Source organism: Bos taurus, chromosome 29, assembly GCF_002263795.3.
Source record: "Bos taurus isolate L1 Dominette 01449 registration number 42190680 breed Hereford chromosome 29, ARS-UCD2.0, whole genome shotgun sequence".
Taxonomy (NCBI): domain Eukaryota; kingdom Metazoa; phylum Chordata; class Mammalia; order Artiodactyla; family Bovidae; genus Bos; species Bos taurus.
Genome location: NC_037356.1, coordinates 24,841,111 through 24,868,903, shown reverse-complemented (window position 1 = coordinate 24,868,903; position 27,793 = coordinate 24,841,111). Strand labels below are relative to the sequence as shown.

At 46.2% G+C, this 27,793-nt stretch overlaps 1 protein-coding gene across 8 annotated transcripts in view; it reads left to right on the top strand.

Moving 5' to 3' along the window:
• Positions 1-27,793, top strand: part of NAV2 (neuron navigator 2) — a 423,973-nt gene that overhangs the window by 356,089 nt on the left and 40,091 nt on the right. For 5 of the 8 annotated variants that reach the window (XM_002699081.7, XM_005226774.5, XM_059883051.1 and 2 more), the window contains 10 exons: positions 2,100-2,567; positions 3,227-3,292; positions 4,709-4,753; positions 7,082-7,242; positions 8,591-8,779; positions 14,805-14,857; positions 19,894-19,917; positions 20,032-20,106; positions 24,759-24,842; positions 25,220-25,331. In XM_002699081.7, the coding sequence (XP_002699127.1) occupies positions 2,100-2,567; positions 3,227-3,292; positions 4,709-4,753; positions 7,082-7,242; positions 8,591-8,779; positions 14,805-14,857; positions 19,894-19,917; positions 20,032-20,106; positions 24,759-24,842; positions 25,220-25,331 (1,277 nt within the window). The remainder of the gene's footprint in view (positions 1-2,099; positions 2,568-3,226; positions 3,293-4,708; positions 4,754-7,081; positions 7,243-8,590; positions 8,780-14,804; positions 14,858-19,893; positions 19,918-20,031; positions 20,107-24,758; positions 24,843-25,219; positions 25,332-27,793) is intronic. The other 3 variants (XM_010820889.4, XM_024987495.2, XM_059883049.1) reach the window with 2 other exon arrangements.

Sequence of the window (27,793 nt, the reverse complement as noted above, 5' to 3'; positions counted from 1 at the left end):
AAATAAAACTTATGTGCACATGTACATATTTGGGAATGGATAGGAATGTTTGCAGAGCCTTCAGAAGAAGCATTCCACTTGAAGGGTATAATGAAGCAGTTCACTGTTCTTTGTCTAGACTTGATTATTAGAATTTCAGTAATGATTATTTTTTCAGGGGAAGGTTCTATTGGGCTGTTCTTTGTTGTTTTAACAGGTTGCCTTGTAAATGAAAATTTTCTCTGCTTCTTGCCTCAAGTGTTATATGTAATATTCTCTCTTTGGTATTATAGATTTCCTTTAGTAGCTACAAAGGCATTTTACTAGGCCCTGAGGCTAGTGTAATAGAACACTTGAAAATGCATGCAGCTTCTTAGGCTCTGAACTGAGCACCTTGCAGCCCATTCCAAGCAATTACATTTTTCCTAAATTAGGTGTTCTGAATTCTCTCATTGTGCATGAATATGAAGGAGAGGAGTCTTAGGTGAAGTGTGATAGCTCTCTTCAAGTGGTGTGAAGGACTAGCAGAAAAAAGATTGGACTTTTTCTGTGTAGTTACATATAATAGGATTAGGAGCCATGCGTACAAGTCAGGAAAAGGTGGATTCGATTTTGGTTTTGTAACAACTGGAAGTGCTTGGCAGTGAAGCCAGTTAGCCTTTGGAGTAGAGCAGTGAGGGCCCTGTCACTGCAGGCATGTGAGTAGTCTAAAGCCAAGGTTCTGCAACAGAATACTTCTTTCTCTGTCACCAGGCAGAAAGTGTTCTTCTCCTGTCACGAGACATTGTAGTGAGGGTGGATGATGTTTATTTTTTTCTATAGTAATTGAGATCTGTAAGGACTGTTTAGGCTTCCCAGTGGCTTAGTGGTAAAAAAAAATCTGCCTGCCAAGCAGAAGACGCAGGTTCGATCCCTGAGGTGGGAAGATTCCCTGAAGAAGGAAATGGCAACCCACTCCAGTATTCTTACCTGGGAAATACAGGGGCAAAGGAGTGTGGCGGGCTACAGTCCATGGGGTCGCAAAAGAGCTGGACACGATTTAGCAACTAAACAACAAGGACTATTTAGAGAGGGTGGTGGTGGTTTAGTTGCTAAATTGTGTCCAACTCCAGGCAAGAATAATGGAGTGGGTTGCCATTTCCTTCTCCATTGGAGAGGATAGAAGATCAAATTTACATGACTTGACTAGCTGGGTAGAAGGCAGCCTGTCTAGTATGTAGTGGGTTTCATTTCTTTTCCAAGATGCCTGTTTCATAAGAGTTTTAGCGGATGGAATCAGGCCATTGTTATAAGAGCATGGACTGTGCTTTGACTTTAAGGTAGTTGCTCCATCCTACCAGAGAACTCTCTGCCTACGGAAAAGGGGAGTGTTTGTGCCATTCCCTCTGTCCTTGGTAGCACACTTTTGGTCATGAGCAGTGGGGGAGATGACGTGCAAGGGCATTTCTGTGTGTCTGTCTCAGAGACACCGTTCACACCTGGCATGTCTGGTCTGACATCTTGTGAACCCCGCAAGGTTTTGTGCATATCACTGGGCAGCACTTGCTATCTGGCCCTAAAAGACACCTCCTTCTTGCCCGGCTTTCATGCAAGAATGAATCTGGAGGATACATTGCCCAGGTTGCCTCCAGATCTAGACTCCTGTTCCTGATGCTGCCTGTTTGCTCAGAGATCAGAAAAACCAAATCCTTCGGAGCTGAACTGTCATAAATGAGGGCGTGCTTTGCACCTGGGGTCACAGATACAAAGATGATTAAGACAACTGGTTTCCCCTCTAGATGTTCCCTGGAGAGGGGCAGTTTTCTAGTTACTTTATTTATGTAAAGAAAGAGAAGCAAGATCTTGAAGTAGCGAAGGATAGGCCAGTAGAAGATTACTGCCCGTCTCCCTTTCGCTCAGATCCAGGGTCTCAGCGGCAGCCTAGAACTTGAAGGTGGAGCCTTTGCTTCGCCAGCACCTGGCCTGTTGTATCTTTCCCAGGGGACCACCTCCAGCCCTGGGAAGGACCCCACCTCCCTCCCCAGGGACTCTCACTGGCTCCTGCGCCCCACTCTACTTTGACAGCCCAGCGCCCCCTGGCCTTGGGTGTTCAACCCACACAACCCTTTGTCTCTTCGCAGACTCTTTGGTGGGAAGCCTACCAAGCAAGTGCCCATCGCCACAGCCGAAAACATGAAAAACTCGGTGGTCATCTCCAATCCTCATGCCACCCTGAGCCAGCAGGGTAACTTAGAGTCCCCCTCGGGCAGCGGTGTCCTGAGCAGCGGGAGCAGCAGCCCTCTCTACAGTAAGAACGTGGATAGCACCCAGTCCCCCCTGGCCTCCAGCCCCAGCTCTGCCCACTCGGGTCCCTCCAACAGCCTCACCTGGGGCACGAACGCCAGCAGCTCCTCGGCCGTGAGCAAGGACGGCCTGGGCTTCCAGTCGGTCAGCAGCCTCCACACCAGCTGCGAGTCCATTGACATCTCCCTGGGCAGCGGAGGGGCGCTGAGTCACAACTCCTCCACCGGCCTCATCGCTGCCTCCAAGGACGACGCCCTCACCCCCTTTGTCAGAACCAACAGTGTGAAGACCACACTGTCGGAAAGGTTGGTGCTGTGCGTTTGGCTGCCTTTATCTCCCCGAAAGACGCCCCTCCGAGAGTCCAGACATTATGTTAGGAAGCCCAGGTGTTGTTTACCTTTGCTGGGCGATTTCTCTCTTTCGGATCACTGCTGTCTCTCCAGGGGGAAGCCAGTTTGGGTTGGAGTAAGCTGGGCTCTGCTTCCTGTTATCTTTCTCACTGTGGTTACTCTCAGTGCGTGGAGTTGCTGCAAGTCTCCTGGGGGCAGATTTCATGCTTCCGTTTTAAAATGGCATTCCACCTGCGAGATCCTTCCTTTTTATCCTGTTTGTTCATCACCTGCTTCTTTCCCTGCCCTTGTAATGGTGCGGGCTGAATCAGTGGCGGCTGCATCCATGGAGTGTGTGGTGGGGTGCTCCTTAAGCAGCTGAGTCGACGTGGCAAACACCCTCCTACCACAGGGCTGCTGGGCAGAGTGATAGGAAATTACGCACCCAGAGTCTTCCCCAGAGCTTCGAATCTCACTGTAGCAGTGATAACATATCTGCCTTCTCCACATGGGGAAGAAAGCCAGTATCAGCCCTGGGAATGAGGAAAATGTTCTGGTCATTGTGTGTGACGCCCTGCCCCCTTCCTTCCGATCTAATGCTGCTTCTCTTGTTTTCCACCTGCCTGGCCTTCTAGCCCTCTCTCTTCCCCTGCCGCTAGCCCTAAGTTCTGCAGAAGTACTCTGCCCCGGAAACAGGACAGGTAATGACATCGTAGGCCGGGGACCCCACCGAGCCTCTAGCATCCTCTGCCCCACCCTGTGTCGAGCCGGATGTTTTGTGTGAGGCTGTTGGCCTGTGGCTTCCGCTTGTGTTCGTGGCCCCGCTGTACTCTGTGACCCAACCCCCAACCTGAGACATGCCCGTGAGGGTGAGTTCCGCTGTCCACAGAGCTCGGGAAGAGGTGCACTGGGGCCGGCCCCTCTTCTCCCAGCTTGGGAAGGAACCTCAAACCTGCCACCTGGAAAGGGGCGGCAAAAGCTCTCACTGGCATGTCAGCCTACCCCGTGGCATGCTCCTTGCTCCCTGGCTTCCTGCCCTTTTGCCTCCCTCCCTTCCCCTTCCAGGCCCAGACATGATCTACCACCCACCACGCGGCTTGGCCCTCACCTTTGTCTCCCCTCTGCCCCTTCTCCCCACGCAGCTGGCTCTTTGCCCTCTCCAAGGCCTTTGCTGCAGTTTGGCTCTGTGTCTCGCGGGCTGTTGTGTTCTGGGTGCCCATTTTCTGTAAAGATAAGAAGAACATGGGGAGTACTGTTGGCCCCCAGCTGCCCTGTGGGTGGGCCTCAGAGATGGATTATTGACTTTGAATTTGTGGGGGAGCCATGGCTTGGCCAAACATAATAAGCAGATGTTGTTTCATGCTAGGGGAAAAAAAAATTAGCGAAAACCCTCTTCACCATGTCAATAGCAAAAACGTTGCTTTGGTCGGACTCAGAGACCAAGCCTTTTAAACCTCGGTCTTTGGAAATCCGAACGTTGCTCTGTTCGGACTCAGAGACCAAGCCTTTAAACCTCCGTCTTTGGAAATCCGAATGCTGTGACTTTGTCAGCCAGCAAGTTGTAACATGCCCCAACTCTGCCCAAGGCTCAGCTTCTAGCTCCACCCAATGAGGGCCTCGAAAACTGAGAGGGATCCGGAATCCACTTGTTACAGATGAATTCCAAATATGCAGACTGCTGGCCTCTTGAAACCATCCAAGTCCCTTCTTTCACTTGAAGTCATCACCGGAGGCATCTGGGGGTGGGCCAGAGTGGTGACGGGTGCAGGGAGCCCTAAGCGCTGGCGGTACCGATGGGCGACGGGCCGAGGAAGGCGTGGGCACTGCTTCAAGGTGGGGGCAGCCCCTGGGTTCGGCTCTGAACCTGTGGAAAAGGAAGGAGCAGTCGGGGCCGAGTGGCTCGGGCCCCCTGGTGCCGGGGTTGGAGGCGCCCAGGTGTGAGCACGGGCCTCGGTTTCCTTTGTCGCTGTGGCTGTGTTGCATGCAGTGGACTTCTCCCCGGTGAAGTGAGTCTCTTCCTCCAGATCTCTTGGCCCCCCTGAGCCTTTCCCACCTCACGCTGCCTGCCCTCCCTGTGCTTCTCCGAGGTTCTCACGTTTGTTTTAACTTTCCTACAGTGACCCGCACCTTGATAGGAACACTTTGCCTAAAAAAGGACTCAGGTATCTGTGTTTCCTCCTTGCATCCGTGCCATCTGCTGTGGCTCTGGGGCTTGGCTGTGTGACTCGCTCATGGCTGATCAGGGTGCGGGTGGGCTGGGGGCCCCCGCTTTGGCCCATGCGGCAGGACCCTGTGGACTATGGCTCTCCCTGCAACCCTCTTGTTCTCATCTCTCCATTTGTTGGCTTCTTTTGCTTGAGCAGGGGCTGTGCTCTTTCGGGCTTACTGTGGTCAAACCATCTCATGACAACCATCCCTGAGCATACCCGGAGAGCAGTTACTGCTACTTCTGGGGCCAGTGGGTTTAATCGCTGATCACTTCGCCATGACCATTCCATCCACGGGCTGTCTTCTGAGAGAAAGGATATGACTTGTAGCATGTTGATTTGTCAGCCAGGACATGAGCAAAGGAGAGAAATATTCCCCTCCCTCCCCACCTGCAGTTTGAGGATTTCTGACTTTTTGGCCCATAGAAAGTTGCTAAGGACAAATGCTTTGCACTTGTCTGAATATTCTAATAAAAAACCAGGCCAGTTTTCAATGCTCCACAAGATATGGGGTGATCTTTTTTTTAATGTAAAGAAAGAAAAGACTTTCTTTCCAAGAGGGAGTGTCCTCTCATTCACTATAAGTGATGGCTCATTTTTGACTCTGGTCCTGGTGTAACAAGATGCTATAAGTCACCACTGCTCACGCCGTTCACCTCACTTTACCACCCAGAAGAACTTCAGTCCCACCGCCTGTCCCGTGATCTTAATGTCATGTGGTTGCAGCTGTCATTTCTCTCGCTCTCTACGCACCTCGTTCTTTGTAGCATCAGCTTCACCCTGCACTAAGCATTAAGAGCTTTCGCAAAACATGGAAGTTGGAATGAAATGTTTCATTGCTGTCATGTATGTCGGTAGTTAATATCCAGCAGCTCTTAAGGCTGAGAGCGTTTTGACCAGTAATGGAAGGTAGGTATCAATGCTTCCTTTCAACAGGAGCTCCAAGTGCAGCCAAATCTAAGAACCTAAGAAGTATTGTAAACTCCCCAGCAGGCCTCCCGAGGGAGGAAGGTTCAGCCTGTGGCCTTCGAGGGGGAAGCTGGCAAGGCCTGTTGTATTTAACAGTTTTCATCATGCCTGTGAGAGCTACTTGTTGGCACTCGGGCTAGTGTTTAAATCATATCCACTCTTCACGTGAGTTTGACCTTGATGCCCCACTGTTGCTTCATGTGGAAGCTCACTTCTGAATATTAGCATTTCATAATCCTGCGTATATTTCCGGAGCAGATCTATCCTATAAAATTATGTAACTCTAGCTTTTAAAAATTGTTTTGTTTTTTTTTTTCTTAACTCAGAATGGAGATATGTGACATGGTATCCTCAGCCAATTAATGGGACCTGGAAAGTCCAATCTAGTAAAAACATTAAGGAACAACCATGTCTATATTCTGAATTCTCACTGGGGCTCCCTTTCTGGCTCACCCACTCTGTATACACACATATCCGGTAGTCATCCCACCAGAATCTGTCTATAAGTCCAGAGCACTCTGGTCACTTGGGCACTTTGGACATTTGAGATGCTGCCTGTGGGCATAATGAAGAGAGCATGGGTTTGGGGACCAGGCGCATATGGATTGACACCTCGGTAAAACGGGAATAATAGCACCTGCTTTGCTGGGCGAGTCTCAGGCTTCAGCGAGATAATGTCTCTGAAGGCACCCGGCGTGTTGGAGACATTCAGTAAATCATGACCAAATTCGTTTCAGAAGCAACGAGGAGGTGGGCCTCGTGTGAGACCCAGTGATTTGGGGTCCCCTTCTGAAGACGCTTTTCTGCCAGATTACAGCCGCTGCTGTCAATGTTGGTCTCACACCTTCTGCTCCGTGTCTGCTTTCTGATTCTCTGTGATTCATGGCCGCTTATTTGCGCTTCAGAATGCAGATGCCAGGAGCTATCTAATTAAAACTTCCTCAAAGCTCTGACAGCAGCTGGTTTCATTGCCTCAGTCCTGTCAAGGTGGGGGCTTTGAAATGACATCGTCATGAATCAACATGTTACAGATACGCCCAGGGATGGCTCTTTGAGCATTTACCAATCTCGTCCCCTTTATGTAGTTCCCTTTAGGAACTGCCGTTTACCCCAAAGACAGCCAAGTAGCCAGAAAGGTTTGGAGAAAATCTGTGAGTTGCAGAATGTGTAGCCATCTGATTTTTCAAACCTCAGACTTTCTTCTTACATGTTTGGCTATCCATTTTCTTTTTATATGTTTATTATCCGCTCCAGGACGCTCATTCTCATGAACGCTGTTCCTAGTTAATCCCAGCCTGATTTCTGTCTGTCCAGGTACACCCCCACCTCCCAGCTCCGCACACAAGAAGACGCAAAAGAATGGTTACGGTCCCACTCTGCAGGAGGCTTGCAGGACACCACCGCCAACTCCCCTTTCTCCTCTGGCTCCAGTGTAACTTCTCCTTCTGGAACAAGATTCAACTTTTCTCAGCTGGGTGAGTAGCCACTTGGCATTTAACGATGCTGATCGGCACCTTGGGAAGAGGTTATCTTGCATTTTGAGAGACATGTGGTCATGTAGCTCTCAGTATCTGATCAGCCCTCAGCAGTGAAGTTTGATTACAGGCAATTGATACCAAAAGGAAAGAGAAAGGTTTCTTGCTTCTCTACCAGTTATTTTCTCTACATGGTTGATGTAGGTAGGGCAGACTATCCATGGAATGAAAAGCATGTATTCTAATATCTCTGAAGAAGTACGTTCCACAGCATATCCCATATTTGGTCATCCTCCTTGCTTTATTAAACCGGAAATAAAGATCAAGTTTTGATTGAATGAGTATTCTTGGAAGTGCCTACTGGTGACATAAGGCTTTGACTGGCACAATGAGGAAAGGAAAAGAATTTGTAACACAGTCCCTGCTGGCATGTCAACGGATGATTTTTTAGAAAGGCAGACACCCACACAGACTCATCAACAGGTAAATGAGAATAGTTCACAAAGTTTTATGTGAAATCATGTAAAAACTGAATGTGATCTAATAGCAAGTATTATACAGAGAGAAAGGAAGGACTAGTCCTGGCTTGAATGACTGAAGAAGGTTACATGGAGGTGGCAGGATGAGAGCTGAGCCTTCCAAGATGGATACAGAGGGAAGTATTTTTTCCAGTCTCATCTCATTCTTCAGAGAGGCAGCCTTTTCTGATTATTGTGAATAAGAAACTCAGTCTTTAAGGACTTCTAATCAAGGAAGGCTTAACTCTTCATTTTTAATGAACCGAATGCACTTCTAAACTATTTTACATTACTGAGTGGACAGGAGTTTAATAAGAAAGCCAGTTTCAGCTAAAGTACATGCACCCCCTTTGCACTGAAGCTCTGCAGGCACCACTATGAAATCTCCCCATCAGAGACAGTGAGACCTGTGTTCCTGTTGTTCTTTTCTCAGCTGTAACTCTTTGAAGCAAGAGTTTCTTGTCATGCACAAATGCTTCCCATCTGATCAAAAGCCCAGCTGAACTATTTTGGGCTTTTGGCTTTAGAGAGAATTGTTCCAGATGAGCCCAGAGAGTAATTAGCTCATGGCTGGGAGGTGACACTAGCTTGTCTGAACGTGCCAAGTGGGAAAGCTGGGGCCCGGAGCCTTGCTTTGGAACTGACCCACCTTTCCTCCCTTATTTTTAGCTCTAAGTGTGTTTCTCAAATGCTGATGTGACTACCTTTGAGAAAACAGACAAAGGGAGAGGAGTTGACGGGGCCAGAGATGGCCAATCGTCAGCAGCCTCCTCTCCATCCCCTTTAGGGACATGAGCCTCCAACCTTTTGACTGACTCCTTTCCTTGCAGCGAGTCCCACCACCGTCACCCAGATGAGCTTGTCCAACCCGACCATGCTGAGGACCCACAGCCTCTCCAATGCCGATGGGCAGTATGACCCGTACACCGACACCCGCTTCCGCAACAGCTCCATGTCCCTGGACGAGAAGAGCAGAACCATGAGCCGCTCAGGCTCATTCCGGGATGGGTTTGAGGAAGGTAAGCAAGCCAGGAGGTTCACCCTCTTTCCTGGCGTGCAGAGTGGTTAGCGGTCCTCTAGGCTGAATTCGCGTCGTCAATGCAAGAGCCCACCCACCTGAGTTTCCAAGTCACCCACTTGAGCTGGGGAGATCTGAACAGTAGGGTCTGACTCTCAGTTAACCTTGCAGGTCTTTAGGGAAGAGGCTGCTGACAAAACCCTGGTGAGCCCTGGAGTTGACTGAGTTCCACTGTGAGGCTCTGGCTCAGCTGCTGGCGCACCATCTTGGCAACACCAGTTACAAGAAAGTTCATTTTTCTGTGCCGACACACCTGGATCACTTTGGGGAGCTGTGGGCTGCCATACTTCTCCACTTCTCTCCAGAATCTTCTATCTCTTTTCTCAAGCACCAGTTTTTTTTTTTTAAGTTTGTTGCATTCAGTTTTGCCCTTTTCCTTCTTTGCTTGCTAACTGGGAATATTTGGGGTAGGATTTTTATGTTTTGTTCGATTTAATCAGAATTTGGGGGAGAAAACTACTGTGGGCACCTTCATCAGCCATCTTCCTACTTCAAATCATTTTTCTTCTTCCTTCAGGCAAGGTGTGAGTTAGGGGAGTCAGCAGCCAAAATGTCAGGCACGTCCCCCCACCCGCCTCTCAAAAAGCAAAGGTGAAGTTGATAATATACTTGTGTCTTATCATCCCTGGTGTCTTACCAGTGATGAACATGGTTAAGGACATGGGGTAATACTACTGGGGTTTGAATTCCAGCTCCACTACGTCTTAGGTATATGATCTTGGACAAATTAACTTCACCTCTCTGTGTCTTTGTATTTTCACTGATAAAAATTAGGAGTACCTGGGTCCTGAAATTCTGAGAGTTAAACAAGAATATATATTTATAAATGTTAATCCAATACTGCTAGTACCTGTCGTAGCCTGAACACTCAGCTTCAGCATTGATGTCCTGGCAGCTGAAAGTCCCCAGCCAGAGGAGGGCCAAACGAGGCTGAGAGCCCTAGCCCTGGCTGTACCTTCTTTGCCAGCGACAGAATGGAGAGGGGAGTCATAGGCGCATCCCTCTGCTCCTAGCCCCTGTGAGAGTGGGAGAATGTGCCCAGCGTCCTCCAGGTAGAACAAATGAAGTTGTGGTTGTTGAGGAAATGCCTAAATAAGTCCAGAGGGGGAGAAATGCAGGACGTTGGTCTCTGCTCTGCCCAGGGTTCTTTTTAACAAAAGTTTTAGAGTTTAGTTACAGAGCACTTGCCCCCTGGTTGATCTTCCTTCGTTCTCTCCACTCTGATTGTATCGTTTGCATCCAGTGGCATCCAGGGATCAGACACTAACTAGTCTGTAAATCCATATATGGGAACCCACTGGGATGGTGGATTAAGGAGGAGTGGAGCCTGAGTCACTGAGAATGTTTTGCTGGATTTAAGAGCTAGAAATCAGTGCTTTAACCACTCAGAGCATAGAGGAGGGCATGTTGATCCTAAGGTGAAGGAGTAGGTCGTTTGTCTTGAACTTTTTTCTGCTGAGTGGGCGAGCAGAGCATGGCCACGAAGCATTTCCCCACCCTCCTGATGATGACTCGAGTCTGGAATGTGCCCTCTTCATCTGCTCTGTCCTGTATGTAGCTGAGTGAACAGTGTTCCGTCCTGCAGCTTGTCCAAACAAGCGCACTTCATCTCATAAAAGGTCCAGGACCATTACAGTGTCATCATCAGATGGCTTTTATTTATTCCATCTGGAATCAAGCTGCTGTCAGGCAGCACAACTGTGGGATATCTGGGATGTTAAAGTGACATTGATAAAAAGGGCTTGCCCACAAGCAGTGTCTAGACTTTTGTAAACCCTGATGATTCATGGTGACGTGGAACTCACATGCAGAGGTAAAGTCAAATTCAGGGAGAAGGAGTAGGGGCTGTTGTCGATGTCTATTTTGGGAAATTTGATATCAGATTGATTATATTTCTTCCAAAGCTGTTAAATTACAAAAGCAAAATAGGGCTCATGCAGTTAGGTGTTTTTAATTCCACTGGCTGAAGACTTTTTCCCCACCTCTTGAATATATAAACTCCTGGTGTTGCAGAAACATCTGGGAAAAAAATTCATATCTCATGTTTGAACCAAATAGAACCTCCTCATAAGAGGCAGTTAGGTATATCATATGCCAGAAAGCAAATATTAATAGAAATTTAGGAAGAATTAGCACAAGTCCTTGTGTGAGGTTTTTGTAGGATTTAATTAACACTTTGCCTTTTGAAGGAAATAAAAGTTATAAATATGTAGATGAGTACAAGCATGGCCCAGGTGCAACCTTTCAAAGTTATTTCAGGTAAATTAATTTCCATCAGGCACATTATGCAATCTTCAAGTCAGCTTTAATAGCGAACTTTAGAGAGAGGCTTGAGGCATTTTTCAAATGAATGTCTTTGGAGTAAAAAAAAATCCAGAACTTTACCAATCATCCCTAAGAACTGGTGCAGTCTAAACCAGTTTATCTGGAGCCCACAGAGACAAAGCCACTTATTAGTAAATAAATCCTGTATTGCAGCTCTCCTGTGCTTCTCGCCCCTGAGTTACACTTGGATTCAAGTCCTGGTACCTCCACTGTTAGCACAGTGACTTTAGGTAAGGGACTTGCTTTGGTCAGCCTATTTCCTGTTCACTAAAATGTGGAAAATAATTGTACCTACTTCAGAGGACTGACATGAAGATGAGGTGACATAAATCCTGGAAGGCATTTGGTAGAGTGACTTTGAAAGGGGTTTTTAGTAAGTACTCAGTCAGTGGTAGCTACTGTAACAGTTGTGTGTTTTGTTTTATCCTTCTCCCCGTGGGCCATTTCAACCCTGTTTTGTTTATGGCAAAATTGAACAGAAGTGACTTGGGGACTTTCTGCAGCCCAGACTACTAGGTCCTGAACTCCTGAACTCTGAGCCCTCTGTTTTTTCTGTTCAATCCTACTTTACACTTTTCCTTGGCCATAGCTGGGCTCTCTTACATGAACCTTCATCAGTGTGGTCTCAGTTATGCTTTCTTAGCTGGTTGAGAGGGTGGCCCAGTAGCCACGAGAACCGCATCTCATCTCACTGACTCCTTCCACAGCCCCCAGTAGCAGAGGGGGATCTAGAGTGCGATGGCCAGATTCGTGTTCTCTCTCCACTCCTGACTACCTGTGTGTGCTTGACCACATCTCTTAACCCCTCTGGACCGTAGTTTACTCCTGCGTTCATTAGGGGTGGAAATTCCTGCCCTACTGGGAATATTACCTACACATTCTCTGTAATGTTGAGGATCACTTCAAACAGTAGTATAAGTGAGAGTGCTTTGATTAGTATGAAGCTGAATATGTACATTATATATATATGTGTGATGCCCAAGTGTGACAGCAGAGGCTCTTGTTTGCTTTGTTGGCTAGAATATGCCCAGTTGTCATTCCATCATGTGATTTCACTCCTATCTGTCCTTTAGGTTGGGGTGAAGTCACATTCTTCTCAAACACACTCTGTGTGCTTGCTTAGTCCCAGCTTGTGCCTGTGTAGATTGAATGAGGGCTTTAGGAAACCATTCTAAATATACCAGAAGGCTTTACCAAAAACAGACAAGTAAACCTCAGAAACCAGTAAATGAGGTCACTCAAGGGCAAAGCCATCTCCAGATTTCTGGTCCGCAGATCCTGTTCCTGAATGCTGTAGGACCTTACACGGGTCGCTTACCCTCTCTGGGTTTCAGATAGTCGGTGGCAGAGGTAGCCTAGATATTCTCTGGTTCCTTGTACCTTCAGATTTTGGGAAGTATAGGTCTAGGGAGGAAGCTGCAGGGCATGCCTCTGCTGCTGTGGGCTTTTTAAGTCTTGTGTGCGTTTTGTTGTCCAGAAGTATCCCAGCCGCATAACCCAGGCTCTGCCTTGGCTCAGCGTACTTGAAGGAGAGCCAGCTGCAGTGATTCAGGCAGCCACACTCAGCTCAGGGTTGATCTGGAAAGCAAGGACTCTTCCTTCGGACCACAGCCTTGCTGTTACTAGTTATGAGTAAGAGGAGTTAATTATAGAGAAAAATAATTACCTCTACCCGAAGCCTGCCAGATGTGCCTCTCTCTGCGTGCGGCCCCAAGCTTGCCCTGAGATGTTGCTGAAGGCAGTGTCAGTGAATCCATGTGTATGAGGGAGAGAAATAAGAGACAGACTTCCATTTTTCAGCAGCCAAAGTCCACACAGAAGCCCTGTGCAGGCCTCTGGAGCCAGCGTCTGGCAGGGCAGTGTGATGGAAGGGCGGCTCCATGCTACTCATATCTCTTCCTCCAACTTGGCCTCCACTGTCATTTCCCCCCTAGTGTCTGTGTCATGGGGCTAAAGTAACTTACCCTTTTGGATCATTAGACCACTAGGTTGGGGCATGAGAGACTTATTTTAATGTGTGGACATATTAACACTGAAAGCCATTATTGGCCATTAACACCTTAAATTGACTTTTTATGGGCACAGGCCAGGTAAATGATAGATGGAGGAAGAATAGAGGGAAAGATCTAGAACCCCAGGCATTGCTGAGGAGGGTGGATGTAAGTAGCAATGCAGGGACGGCCTTAGGGCAGCTGGCAACTTCTGAGAGAGGAGAGGACCAGAAGTGCAAGCCCAGGATCTGTGTAGTCCAAGGAGAGAGGAGGCTGCCCTGGTGGCCTTCTGGGAAATGAGGTTGGGTTCCTGAGAAGATGACATTTGAGCTGATTCTGCTGGAGATCTGAATGGGCAGGGATGGGAAACTTCCTAAACCAAGGGAGCTGCCCTGGAAGAGACTGTGAGATGGCAAAGAACTTCACAGGTCATGCGTGAGGGAGCTGGGCAGGATTCAGAGTGTGATAGGAGAGCCTGAAGGAAGGCTGGGGATCGGGACGTTTATTGGGAATACATTGTGGAGGCACCAGGGAGGTTGGCGCAGCCGTTCATGAGACATCTGTGGGCAGGTAGCTTCCGCTGACCGCCGATCCGAGTTGAGGTCACTCCTTGGGTGGGAAGTGAAAGCTGTTTAGTACATGTGCGCTCCTCCCCAGCTTCCCACTCTCAGATCACAGGTGAGAGTGCAGTGTGGTGGGGAGGGGAGGGCCATTCCACTCCTGATCAGGGAGCCTGTGACCAATGCAAAGGTCTGTGATTTCTCCACAGGCATATTTCTATCTTTCAGGCAGTTTTTTGGGAGATTACTAGGAAAATGTCATTAAAGAGTCTGGTTTCCAAGAAGAGAAGTCAGCCAGAATACCTAGTCCTGATAAAGACCGTGGCTTAAAATTATATGAAAACAGATAATAAAATGTTTCCATGGCTTGGGGCAGAGGGGAGCGTGGGGGGCAGGAGGTGAAGGAGGAAAGTACAGGATGGTTCTAAGTCCCAAAGTCCAGTCACAAACAAGGAAGAGGACACTTTGTAAACATGACAAAAATCAGAGGAAGAACCTAAGTTTCAGTGGATATGTTTTCTAACCAATGTTCTACTACATGATCATCTTGAATGAATTTACTGTAGCCAACAGCCAGCCTCTTATATTCAGAATAGTCAGCTCATCATCTTTTTTCTTGTACAAAGGACGGATGCTAGCAAAATATAAAATACATTTGCCACACAATTTTAACCTTAAGGGACACATAAGGAAAAAGAAAGGGATAAAATCTGCTGGAACAAAGCAGGTAGCACTTGCCTCTGGGTAATAGAACTGAGTCACACAATTGATGGCAGTGAATATGCTTCTTAACACTTCTCTGTACTTGAAACATTTAACTTATTAATTATGTATTATTTTGATAGTCAGAAGGGGAAAGTATTTAGAAGGTTGTAGGAAATAAAATGTGCCAACAGAAAAATGACTCCCATAGAAAATTATTCCTTACTTGACTTTGACCTATCACCGAACCAGACAAGGTTGGGTCACGGTGAGGTTGTTGCTCCAAGCCTGGTGTGTCTTCTGATGCCTAGTTTCTCCTTCCCTTCCACTTTCGGGCTGCCTAGTAGCCAGCTGTACAATTGACCTTTTCTTTTTCTTTTTCTCATAGTTCATGGATCCTCACTCTCCTTGGTTTCCAGCACGTCATCAATTTATTCTACAGTGAGTATAAATCAATGCTGTATGGCTATGTGTGTCAAAATAAAATATAAGCATGTCTCCTAGAGAAAGTATTTCCATCATAAGGGGATCAATTAGTTAGGGAACACAATTTGAAATTTACAAACAGCTATTGATTATAATGTACCAACCAATAAATCAGAGGCTGACTTTTGTTAAAGTGGCATTGTGCTTCAGGTAGTAACTGGTTAGAATGTATGAGATTCCTTCTACTGTTTTTTCTTTCTTTTTTTAAAAAAATATTTACTCACTTATTTGACTGCATGGGGTCTTAGTTATGGCATGCATCATTCAGGATCTTTCGTTGTGGCACATGGACTCTCTAGGGTGGCACACAATCATAGTTGCTCCGTGGCATGTGAGATTCCAGTTCCCCAGCCAGGGATCGAACCCGCTTCTCCTGCATTGGAAGGCAGATTCTTTAACTATTGGACTACCAAGGAAGTGCCAAGATGGCTTTTTCAACTTTGTATCTCCCTGTTTCTTTGTCTGTAAAGTAGAAAGAATAGAAGTCCCTACTTTGTGGAGTTGTACTGAGAATTAAATATATGAAGATTACTATTCACTGCAACATAAATTCCTGGAGGACAAGGACTTTTTTCTGGTTTTATTCCTAGTGCCTAGAACTGGGCCTAGCACATAGTGTTCAAAGAACAGGTTTGAATGAAATAAGAAAATGCAGGTAAAGCAGTGAATAGAATGCACACAGCACAGAGGCAGCTCTCATAAGTGACAGCTGTCAGCCGTGAGAGGGCTACTGAAAAAAAGCCACATGTGACCAAGTAGTACTGGATTTGTTCAGGATGCTTTCTGTAGCTATATGCGTGACTATTTATCTTAAAGACTTTCATTCGGGAATTCATATAAAGGAAAAAAACATTTGATTAATTGGAAATTGGGGGTTCTTTAGACCTTCATTCCATGAAGGACAGATGTTTTAATAACTCAGATTTCGGTAATGCCAGGTATCTGGGCTATGTTGTGGGCCAAACTGTAGATAGCCCCTTGTAAGTTAAAGGCCATCCCAGAATCAAGTTAAAGAGCCCAGGGCCTGACTGTTCCTTCTTGGGCATGCAGCGAGCAGACAGACTTCAGTGGTTCTTGACGTGGTGTGAGTTGAAGGACCTAGAAACATTCTCTTCTGTTCCTACCACCTTGTTCCTCCAGCTCCAAAATAACCTCTTTCCTCTGCTACATCATCTTGTCTGAAATGTTATCAGAGTCTGGGCTTTCATCTTAAAGGCTTTATATATAGTAACTTTGGAAAGGGGTCATTCAAGCCATTATCCAGGAAAGCACAAGGATGGCCTTCTAACGGTCAGCAGTTGAGGCCTCTGAGTCTTCCCCTCTAGAATGAAGCTCTGTGTCGTGGGTACCAGAGAGGGTACTTGCAGACCTGGAGTCACTTCCTGCACAGTGTTTACTGGCCCCAAGTACATGCTGGGCTCTGGGCTGAGCCCTGAGGTCTCTCCCCTCCTCTCTGAGGTGGGGATAGTAGCCTGCTGCGGAAAGCAGAATCCAGAGGCGTGGAAGGCACGGGGCAGGGGACGTGGGACTCCAGTTCCACAGGCTTGGTGTGGTGTTGCTGCAGCAGACATTTTGGTGCCGAAGCCCCAAGTTTTCCCAGGGTTTCCTGTCCACACGTTTTTCACTCAGAAAAGCAACACTTAGGGGCTGGCCTGCATCAGCCAGCCTCAGAGCAAAAAGGACAGGAGCTCTTCACCTGTGAGAATTCGACGGCAGGAAGCTATCACGTGCAGTTCCCGGCTGCTGCCCCTCCGTGCCGTTCATGCCAACCATTGGGAGTTCTTCCAGCCACAGGCTCTCTTTCGGTAGCTCTTGTTCTGGTGTGTGGACCTGAAGCTGGTGTTTTCATGAAATTTGAAATTGTCCTTTTGGAGTTGATATAAATTCACAAATTACCAAAGACCTAATAATACTAATACTTTTTAATTCCATGTTTATCTGGATAGCAAGAGACCTGAGGCCTAACCCTAGTTTTTTCTCTTACTGTATGACTTTGGACAAATTACCTCCTTATTTTCCATTTTACCCTTGGCCTCAGGGAGCTAGGCCAGGTGGTCTCTGAGGTCAGTGAGTCAAGGGTTCCCATGTACTGTCCTTTCCATGAGCCTTCTCTGAGGATATAAGTTGCTTTTGCAGACTTAAAAAAAAATAGTCTAACCTTTGAATGTTTTCATTGATGGAGTGGGATGCTCATTCCAAGGAAAACTTCAAGTCTGACCAGACTGCTACCACCAAACAGTGGTGTGTGGTCCCTTATCTATTATTAGCTCCTTGATGATGATGAAATGCTGAAACAGATGCTTAGGCGCCTTTGCAAATGTTAAGGTAAACAAGTTCGTATTTGTTGTCTAGAAAGAAATCTTTGGAGTCTGTTATGTTGCCACCAACTCAGACCAAAGAGTCTGTTTAATACCCTGGTGTTTTAAAGGCTCTTATTGAATGATAACATGCTTCCCCCCCGGCCCCTCCCCCCCCCCCCCAAAAATCTCTAATTCTTAGATGCTCAAGAATGTTCATTCTGGCTGAAATTTGCCTGTAATTTTAATTACAAAGGAAAGAAAAGACAGCCTGATGCTAAACAAATGCCACAGAGAGGTCATGGCCAGCTCTCAGAATAGAAAAAAATTGCGGAGGGCACATCTGGCATTAGACTTGCTTTCTTGGTCAGTAGGGAGCGGCAGCTGAGTTCCCAGGGGAACTGCTCAGTGGAAGCTCCAAGACCCAGAGCTTCACTCCGAGTTCCCAGATGTACACTAATGCGGTGGCAGCTGGGGGCAAGATACAAAACGCACGATTTCTCCAGGCTGCTGTTGTGAACCCTGGGCCCAACCCCAGAGACAAGTGGGCACAGGGACAGACAGTGGTAGCAGCCTGAGTAAAGAGCATTAGTTCTGCTGATAGAAGTGCTTAGAAGTAGGGCTGGTCCTCTGTGGATGGTTCAGCCTGCTAACAGACCTCCCACTCGCCTCCCAAATGTTAGATAGCTGTGACGTTATCACTATTCACTTTTCTCCTTTGGATCAGACTCAGAAGCCAGGGCCTTATTTCTGGAAGGCCTCCAGGAGAATGTCACTATAGTCAAAGAGCCAGGAGTATGTGCTGGTTAAGATCATAGGCTCTGGAGCCAGACTACCTTGGATCCAATCCCAGTTCTACCACTTATCAGCTGTCACCCATGGGCAAATTATATTAGTACCTTCTCAAAGGGTTGTTATGAGCATTCAATGAATAATAAATGTCAAGTGCTTAGAACTGTCTTTGCCATATAGTAAGTGTTTAATAAAATGCTACTTATTATTACCAGAATGTAAACAACATGAGACATGAGGGACTTGGTCATGTTCATAGCTGTATCCCAGATTATTAAAACGGTGCTTGACACATAGTTGGAAATCAGTAAATATTTGATAGGTAGTGGTGGTGGGGATGAATTGATGGACAGGCAGGCAGGCAGACAAAGAGGGATGGCTGAGTAGTATCAGAGAGGGAAGAGTAAGCAGTGAGGACATCTCCCAACCTTCTGAAAGCATGTCTTAGATAAGGAGATTGTCCAGCTGTGTGACTTTAGGCAAGATACCTAACCTCTCTGAACCTCAAAAGGAATACCATCCTACTTTGTGGAGTCACTGCAAGGATTAACTAACTTGGTCACAGTGTACCTAAAAATTAGTTTCTGCTGTTGGGAATCAGCCTGGAGAGAGGGCCTTCTGGGGCAAGATCACAGGTGGGGAGCAAGGTGTGAGGGGCGGTCAGACCAGCTACCCACTTGTCCCAGCTGATGGGTATAGGAAACTGCAGGGCCTGATGAATCATACCCCTCTGCGTTCTAACCGGCAGGAGGAGACACCAGAGTCAGATGCTGATCTTTAAAAGTAATGGGTTTGCCACTAGTGAAACTGGATTAGGACACACATAGAGGACTCAGGACATAATAGAGTCTTTACTGATCTTCACTCACCTACCTGGCTGCTCCACCCCAAGAAAGTACAGATGTGGCGGGTGGAGAGAAGGCCATTGGACACTTACAACATTTCCAAGAAAGCCTGTGTTGGAGGTTGTGGGTTTCTTCTTATATGTGCCCCTACAGGAACTCCAGAAGAGAGAAAGAATGGTTCCCCCTGCAATAGGTTCCCCCCAACCTACATGGGCTCCCCCTATGGGAAGAGATAAGTAGCTTATAGTCTCTGGCTGGTTGATTGCTGTGTCACCACAGACCCAGGGCTCCGGATGGAATGTTTTTCCAGTAAGAGAGTCTACAGGCTTTGTCCTTACTCCCCAGGGTCACAGGTAACTGGGGGCTCCAGATGGAGCATCAGGAACATGCCGGCCATCTTCCTTCTTATAAGCTGGGGAGTCTTCAGGCTGGCTGATGGGGCCTCCCAGTCCCCTTCACTTCTGGAACCTTCTTGCCCTGCTGCTGTTTCTGCTTCAGTGCCCTAGGGAGATGAGAGGGAGGAATAAAATGGGGCAGAATTAACCTATGAGCTGTCCTCCCTGTCTCCCAGGTAGGATTACCAGATTAAATATAGAATGCCCAATTAAATTTGAAATCCAGGTAAACAACAAATAATTTTTTAGTATAAGTGTGTTCTCACTGTTGCATGGAACATATTTAAACTAAAAGAAAAAAAAATCTAACTGGGTGCCCTGTTCTTTTTTTTCTTTTTTTTTTTTTTAATTTGCTAAATCTGGCAAGTCTTCCCCTGGCTTATCCCCTTCTCATCACCCCGTCTCCGTGTCATCTCCACGTGGAAGCAGGGGGCTCCTCACAACCAACATAGCTAGAGTATTTCCTAATTCTTCCTAATTTCTTAAAATAATACACTTTTTGTATTTGGCCTTTCTGATTGGTCACATGAATTGAACCGGTTTATTTAGAGAAGTTCATTGGAAAAGAAACTAATGCATCTTTAAGACTGCTGCAAGTGTCCAAGTGTGGCCCTCCAGTTGTTCCTCAACTGGTCTAATTTCTTCTATGTTTTTCTTTACAGCCAGAAGAAAAATGCCAGTCAGAGGTAAGGAACATTTTGCTAGTTGGATTTCGTCTTTCACTATGGTCAGTTCCTTCTCCCAGCTCATCCTGGAAGTGGACTCCCAAATCAAGTAACTCTGTTCCTTGTCATCTTTAGATCCGCAAACTACGGCGGGAACTGGATGCCTCCCAAGAAAAAGTTTCTGCTTTGACCACCCAGCTGACAGCAAATGTGAGTGTGGACCCAGAGCGGTAGCCGTTGTCGCCCCTGAGCATTATATAGGCAGAGTGGTGTAACGAGAGAGACACGGGCTCTGGTATCGAGGGTGTGAGTGTCAGCTCTGACACTTACTGGCTCTGTGCTTTGAGCAGACTCTTTCACTTCTGAGCCTGCCTTTGCTCTTCAGTGCGCTGGGAGATGATAATACTCAGCTCTCAGGGGCGTAATGTGATCAGTACCTGAAATAGATTAAGTGCTCAAAATGGTTCATTTTCCTTTCTCTTTCTGGAAATTTTCATCTTAAGAGAGAAAAAGAAGAAAATCTAAGACTCCACAATAAATGGCTGACTGCTCTGTAATTATTATATAATATACACAATTACGTGTTCAGGAGGCACTGCCAACCAGCATTCAATTCAGCAGCTGTTTAAGTGCCAACTATGCCCCGAGCAATGTGGGTTCAACAGCAAAACAAGCATAATCACTGTCATCTTAATGTTCTTTCTGTGGTACAGCAGAGAGACAAAACAGTTTTGCTATGACATGATAGCTGTTATGATAGCAATAAAGGGGGATGGTTGTGGGAATACCTAAGAGGAATGCCTAGATCAGTTTTGATGGGGCTGGGAGAAGTCAGGAAAGGCTTCCTGGAGGAGGTTACATCTTAAGATTGCTGGGTAGGGGAGGATGTATGGGAAGGACAGCATTCTAACCAAAGAGAGTAATTTGTGCAAAAGCCCAAGGTGAAGATGTTGCTGCATTTGGAAACTATAAGAAGCTCAGTGTGCTTAGAATCTATGGCGTGGATGTGGGGGAAGAGGGCTGGGGTGGAAGGGAGAAGGAAGTGGGAATGAGGGCAGCATGGAAGAAGGGCAAAGGTCAGGCCACATCATGAACACATTCATCTGTTAGGTGGTTAAGTTAGCTTCCTAACTGTGATGTGGTTACAGGATTTGCGGGGTCAGAGTAGAGGCAGAGATCTCCTACCACATCAGACCAGTCTGTAAAGGTGCCCTGCCACAGGGCTGTGAGTCGTCAGGGCTGCGGCTCAGAGCCTGAGGTTTTGGAAGGTGCTGAGATGCCTCAGAGGCAGGGCTTCCTGCTTGGGAGCGCACAACCAGTCTAGGACCATAGATTGTGAGTGTGAGCCCGTCAGAAAGCCACCTGCGTGATCCCAGCACGCTGTTAAAATGAAAAGCAAAAAGCTGTCTTCCTTGGACCAGGACTGTAATTAGTAAATATCTGGAGCTTTTGCCCATGTAATTCCTGGTTTGAGCCTGAGTCTACTCGAGGAAACTTTCCATTTCATTTTAAAGTCTGCACATGAAGTACCTAGCAGAGTGCTAGACCTTAATTATAGGCTCAGTAATTGCTAACTACTCTGAACTAGTCATTCTCCTGTGCTTTCTTACATTTCTGGAAATCTGTGCTTTTTTTTTTTTGCTTTTTCTCCCCCCACTTTTTTTTTTTTTTTTTTTGGCTTTTTTTCCCCTAAACCCTAGTATACTAGGCTATTGTGTGTTTTTTCTAATCCTTCTTTATTTTCTTAACTTTTTTCTCTATTACTGTATCCTAAAAGATCAGAAATTTGGAACTTCCCTGGCGGTCCAGTGGCTAAGCCTCCATGCTCCCAATGCAGGTGGCCTGGGGTTCAATCCCCAGTCAGGGAACCAAACTAGATCCTGCTTGCTGCAACTAAGACCTGGTGAAGCCAAATAAATAAATAAATACACACAAAAAAGAAGATCAGAAATTGATATTAGATCTAGAACTTGAGTTTTAGAGTCTTTTTCAAAGACTGAGACATTATCTCAGGAATCAGATGCATGTCTACAAACCAGAACCAGTGAGCCAGGGGTCTCCTTGAAACACATGAGGTTTGACAGCAGGTGATTTGGAAATACTGCCCTTATTAAGAACTACAGCTGTCAATGACTGCCCCTTACTAATTGAAAAATAGTAATTTATTTATCAATGAACTTGATTAATTCCTCCAGTGACCTCATGCTGCCCCCAAGGGACCTTTCACTGGGCCATTTGGAACTCTCCTCTGTGATCCAGAAGAGGAAGAGTGAGATCCCTCACATTACTCTTATTTCACTAATCCGGTTTGCTCCTCATAAAAGCCACTGAATCCCATATTGTTTTAAAGTAAATATTTAGTCTTGCCACACACCACAGGCAGTGCTAACGTGTTTCACTGTCTGCCATCTTTCTCGCAGGCCAAGCCGTGTTTGTTTTTTCTGGGACACACTCCTCAAAGCCACCTTCTCTGGGTGTTTTCATCCCACTTGTGTTTGTTCTCCCTGGGAATGTGAGAATGCTGCTTGCTGAGAAGGCTGTTGTGCGGCTCTGGACCAGCCTCCTGGCCCGTATTTTCATAACTGAGATCATGACTCAGTCCTTTTGCTCACCAGCAAAATGCGATCCTCTGGTTCTTTGGAGCACATGTGGTTTCTTCTTGAGTTTGCAAAAACACTCTCTCGATAAGCAGTCTTCGTGGGGTCAGGTTTTTGCTTTTGTTTTAAACGAAAAAGTTTTCATGCCCACAAATAGAATCTTGGGTGGCAGTCAAATGAGGAATTGAAATAAATGGAAATTCACTCATTTACATTTGACCTTGTCATTCCTTTGAAGTGCCAGGGTAGCAGTCAACTTGTTCACCTCCATGCCCTGTCTTCATTCACTATGTGACTGTCTCCAATCTGATTGGCTTTTGTCCTGCCACATTCTCCAGAGCAGACTAAAGCATATCACTTTATTTTAAAATGCAAAGGCATTTTCTCAGTTTTTCATGAGAGAGGGCATGCAATCAGAAAGAAGCTGGCCAATCCATTTAACATTTGTATCACAAGTGCTCCTGTCCCCTGCCAGCTCCTACTGCCAGTGGAAAAGAGGCTCAACAGTTGATCCTAGAGGTGTCTTATCCTCAATCTCCCTGTTTCATGAAGTCTAGTAACAGAGGCCTCCCACTCACCCCTCAAGTCTCTCCTCCCTAATCTGAAATGTGTGCTGACCCTGATCCCCTTACAGTCTAGGGTGATGGCTCCTCTCCCACCCTTGTCTTCTTCACTCTGTGCATCTATCATTTTTGTCTCGAGAATTTTCCACAACCATAAGGTCTCACTTCTCCCAAGACTCAGGTACCTTGCTGGTCCTTCTGGTTCCTCCTGTGACCTTCTGTGTATCTACCCACCCCACTCCAAGGACCTTTTCTTCATCTCTCTACACCTGTGTTCTCAGAATATCTGTTCCCAAACCCCATCTGTTCCCCGCAGTCTCTAGTCATGCCTGTGTTTTGCAATTCCCTAACAGCTTATAGATCATTTTCAACCACATTGTGTCACTCAATGCTCAGAATCACCCTGGGAGGAACAGAGATGCGGCTCCCATTTTACAGATGAAACAACTGAGGCCTGCAGGGTTAGATGACTTATCCATTCTTTATCCTTGGTTTTAACAATATTATCAGGATCCTCAGTCAACTCGCTGCTCTCTCACCTACTGCTCTATGGAAGAAGGTTTAGTGTTGGAACACAGAGTTGCATCTTGCCCTTGAAGAGGGTTGTCTGCCTCAGAGAAAGGGGCAGACAAAAGAGCATCACATCTCTCAATTCTAAGATACACATTTTTTTTTTCATGTTTCTAACATCTCTTAAAATTGGATGCATATTTCAACTATAATTGGCAGCATTTTTAAAGCTGTCTTTGTAATATATAGGATAATGGCATGTCTGATGCTGTCTTCTACAGAGATATATAAAAGTGCAGGGGAGCCCCAGGGAAAGTCCTCACTCCAGGGGGAACAGGGGGCAGGTTCTCTGAGGTGGTAGCAGATGGGCCTTTTGGTGGCTTTTTATTAACCAGGATTATAACAGGCAACATCTGCCAACCACTTTGTTCGTCCATTCTGTAAACATGCTTAACGTGAGCCTCTACTGTGAGCTCGGTGCCTGGGGAACGAAAGGTATCCTGCAGTGTAGTAGAGACCGGCGTAAATTAGTGATCCCAAGTGTGTGTGTGTGTGTGTGACTGTGATCCCACAAAGTACACAGTAGACCAGTGTGCTTGTGTGAGTGAACAGGAGGGAAGCAGCCCAATCTGGGAGTCTCATGAAGACATGTGCTGAGCTCTCTCGAGACGTGTGTGTAAAAATCAGCTGGGGAGGCAGCTAGGGGAAGGGCATTCCGGGCAGAGGGGAAAGTACGCAGAAAGGCCCTGAGGTGGGAAGAGGCACGGGATGTTGGAGAACGTGAAAGGCTAGAGTAACCAGATCGCAGAGAGTGGTGGGGAGTGGGGGCTTAAGAGGCTGAAGAAGTCGACAGGAGCTCACCCACGTGGCCCCGGTAAGATTTCCTTCTTTAAGAGCTGGCACCGTTTAGGCAGGCCTGCCTTGCAAGGTGGATTTCCCAGCTGGCTCAGTGGTAAAGAATCAGCCTGCCAAACAGGAGACATGGGTTTGATCCCTGTTTCAGGAAGACCTCTTGGAGGAGGAAATGGCAACTTGCTCCAGTATTCCTGCCTGGAAAAGCCCACAGACAGAGGAGCCTGGCAGGCTATAGTCCGTGGGGTCGCAAAGAGTTGGACACCACCTAGCGACTAAACAGCAACAGCAAACCTTGCAAGATAATGTAACCGCAGGGAAATGTGTCTTTCCCCTCTAGGCTCACCTCGTGGCAGCCTTTGAGCAGAGTCTTGGAAACATGACCATCAGGCTCCAGAGCTTAACCATGACGGCTGAGCAGAAGGTAAAACAGGGTGCTTCTTCCCTCCCTGCTTAGAATTAACAGACCTAAAAACATGATCCTGTTTTATTCCAGGAAACTGTATAGATTGTAGTGTGCTTGTTGGACTATTGGAATTGAATCTGAAAGAACAGGATTTATTGAGTGAAAATATGACTTGGATGGAGTGGTGGTAACTGCACTGGCAACAGATCTTAGTCCTATTTGCTTTCCTGTGCTCACAAACGCCTGTTGAAAACTGATCCAGGCTAATGTTTGTGACAAAGCTTTCCTGCAGCTCCTTCATTCTCTCCTCTCCTCTAAGCTGATGCTAAGCTGACTTCAGTTGAACTCAGTACAGAATGATTTGGGGATGACCAGTCTTTTTTTCTGTTCCTCAGGATTCAGAACTGAATGAGTTAAGAAAAACCATTGAGTTGCTGAAGAAACAGAACGCAGCTGCCCAGGCTGCCATTAATGGAGTAATTAACACCCCGGAGCTCAATTGCAAAGGTAAAGGAAGAAAAACAGCTTTCAGTCTGGAGACCTGCCTGCCCTTAGGAACCCTCCCCTGACAACATATGATGCAACCACCCTTCCAGAGGGTGGGAGTCTGTGTCAGTTGGACAGGTCTTAGAAGACACGGTGCATCCAGTTAATTACAGCTTCTAGGAAGAGAGCTGTTCTGGCTTGTCCTCTTCTCTGATATATCTCAAAATGGAAGAAGATGTATCTCTATTGACCAAGTATCAGAGTATTCCACAGCCTTAGTTTCACTAATGCTTTGATATTTACAGACTGACGTGTTGTTGTTGTTAACTTGGTCAGTCGTGTCGGACTCTTTGCAACCCCATGGACTGCAGCACGCCAGGCTTCCCTGTCCTGTACCATCTCCCAGAGTTTGCTCAAACTCCTGTCCACTGAGTCAGTGATGCCATCCAACCATCTCATCCTCTTTTGTCCCCTTCTCCTCCTGCCTTCAATCTTCCCCAACATCAGGGTCTTTTCCAATGAGTTGGCTCTTCTCATCAGGTGGCCAAAGGATTAGAGCTTCAGCATCAGTCCTTCCAATGAATATTCAGGACTAATTCTCTTTAAGATTGACCGGTTTGATCTCCTTGCAGTCCAAGGGAATCTCAAGAGCCTTCCCTAGCACCACAGTTTGAAAGGCATTAATTCTTTGGCACTCAGCCTTTTTTATTGTCCAGCTCTCACATCTGTACATGACTACTAGAAAAATTATAGCTTTGATTATATGGACCTTTGTCGGCAAAGTAATGGCTCTGCTTTTTAATACACTGTCTAGGTTTGTCATTGCTTTTCCTCCAAGGAGCAAGTGTCTTTTAATTTCATGATTGCAGTCACCGTCTGCAGTGATTTTGGAGCCCAGGAAAATAAAGTCTGTCACTGTTTCCATTGTTTCCCCATCTATTCGCCATGACATGATAGGACCAGATGCCATGATCTTTGTTTTTTGAATGTTGAGTTTTAAGTCAGCTTTTTCACTCTCTTCTTTCACTTTCATCTACAGGCTCTTCAGTTCCTCTTCACTTTCTGCCATAAGGGTGGTATCATCTGCATATCTGAGATTATTGATATTTCTCCTGGCAATCTTAATTCCAGTTTGTGCTTTATCCAGCCTGGCATTTTGCATGATGTATTCTGCATATAAATTAAATAAGCAGGGTGACAATATACAGCCTTGACATACTGCTTTCCCAATTTTGAACCAGTCCGTTGTTCCATGTCCTGTTCTAATTGTTGCTTCTTGATCTGCATACAGGTTTCTCAGGAGGCAGGTCAGGTGGTCTGGTATTCTCATTTCTTTAAGAATTTTCTACAGTTTGTTGTGATCTACACAAAGACTTTAGCATTGTCAATGAAGCAGAAGTAGATGTCTTTCTGGAATTTTCTTGCTTTTTCTATGATCCAGCGGATGTTGGCAATTTGATCTCTAATTTCTCTGCCTTTCCTAAATCCAACTTGTACATCTGGAAGTTCTTGGTTTACATACTGTTGAAGCCTCGCTTGAAGGATTTTGAGCATTACTTTGCTAGCATGTGAAATGAACTCAATTGTGAGGTAGTTTAAACATTCTTTGGCATTGCCTTTCTTTGGGATTGGTATGAAAACTGACCTTTTCCAGTCCTATGGCCACTGCTGAGTTTTCCAAATTTGCTGGCGTATTGAGTGCAGCACTTTCACATTATCATCTTTTAGGATTTGCAATAGCTCAGCTGGAATTCCATTACCTCCACTAGCTTTGTTCATAGCAATGCTTCCTAAGGCCCGTTTGACTTTGCATTCCAGGATATCTGGCTCTATGTGAGTAATCACACCATCATGGTTATCTGGGTCATGAAGATCTTTTTTGTATAGTTCTTCTGTGTATTCTTGCTACCTCTTCTTAATATCTCCTGCTTCCGTTAGGTCCATACCATTTCTGTCCTTTATTGCGCCCATCTTTGCATGAAATATTCCCTTGTTATCTCTCATTTTCTTGAAGAGATCTCTAGTTTTTCCCATTCTACTGTTTTCCTTTATTTCTTTGCATTGTTCACTTAAGAAGGCGTTCTTATTTCTCTTTGCTGTTCTTTGGTACTCTGCCTACTGACGTGGGGCTGCCTGAAATGGGTTCATCCCTCATTTGTCCCGGGAAACATTTTGGAAGGAATTGCTTTGTCCTTATGTATGTTACTTGGGGTGGTGGGGGAAAAGGTAGGCATGAGGAGTTACATCAAAAATGAAATGGAGAGTACTGATAGGTGATAGAGCTGACACTTTTGGAACAGTCACTGTGTTCTGAGCACTACGCTCGGTGTTTTAATGATTTCGTTAACCCGTTTTCTGTCCACAACATGCTTATGAGGGCGATGCTGGTCCTCCCTCCACATTGTACTGAGGGGAATAATGAGTTTTAGAGCCGATGATCCCATCCTGAGGCCACTGAATGTAAGAAACAGAAATGGGACGAG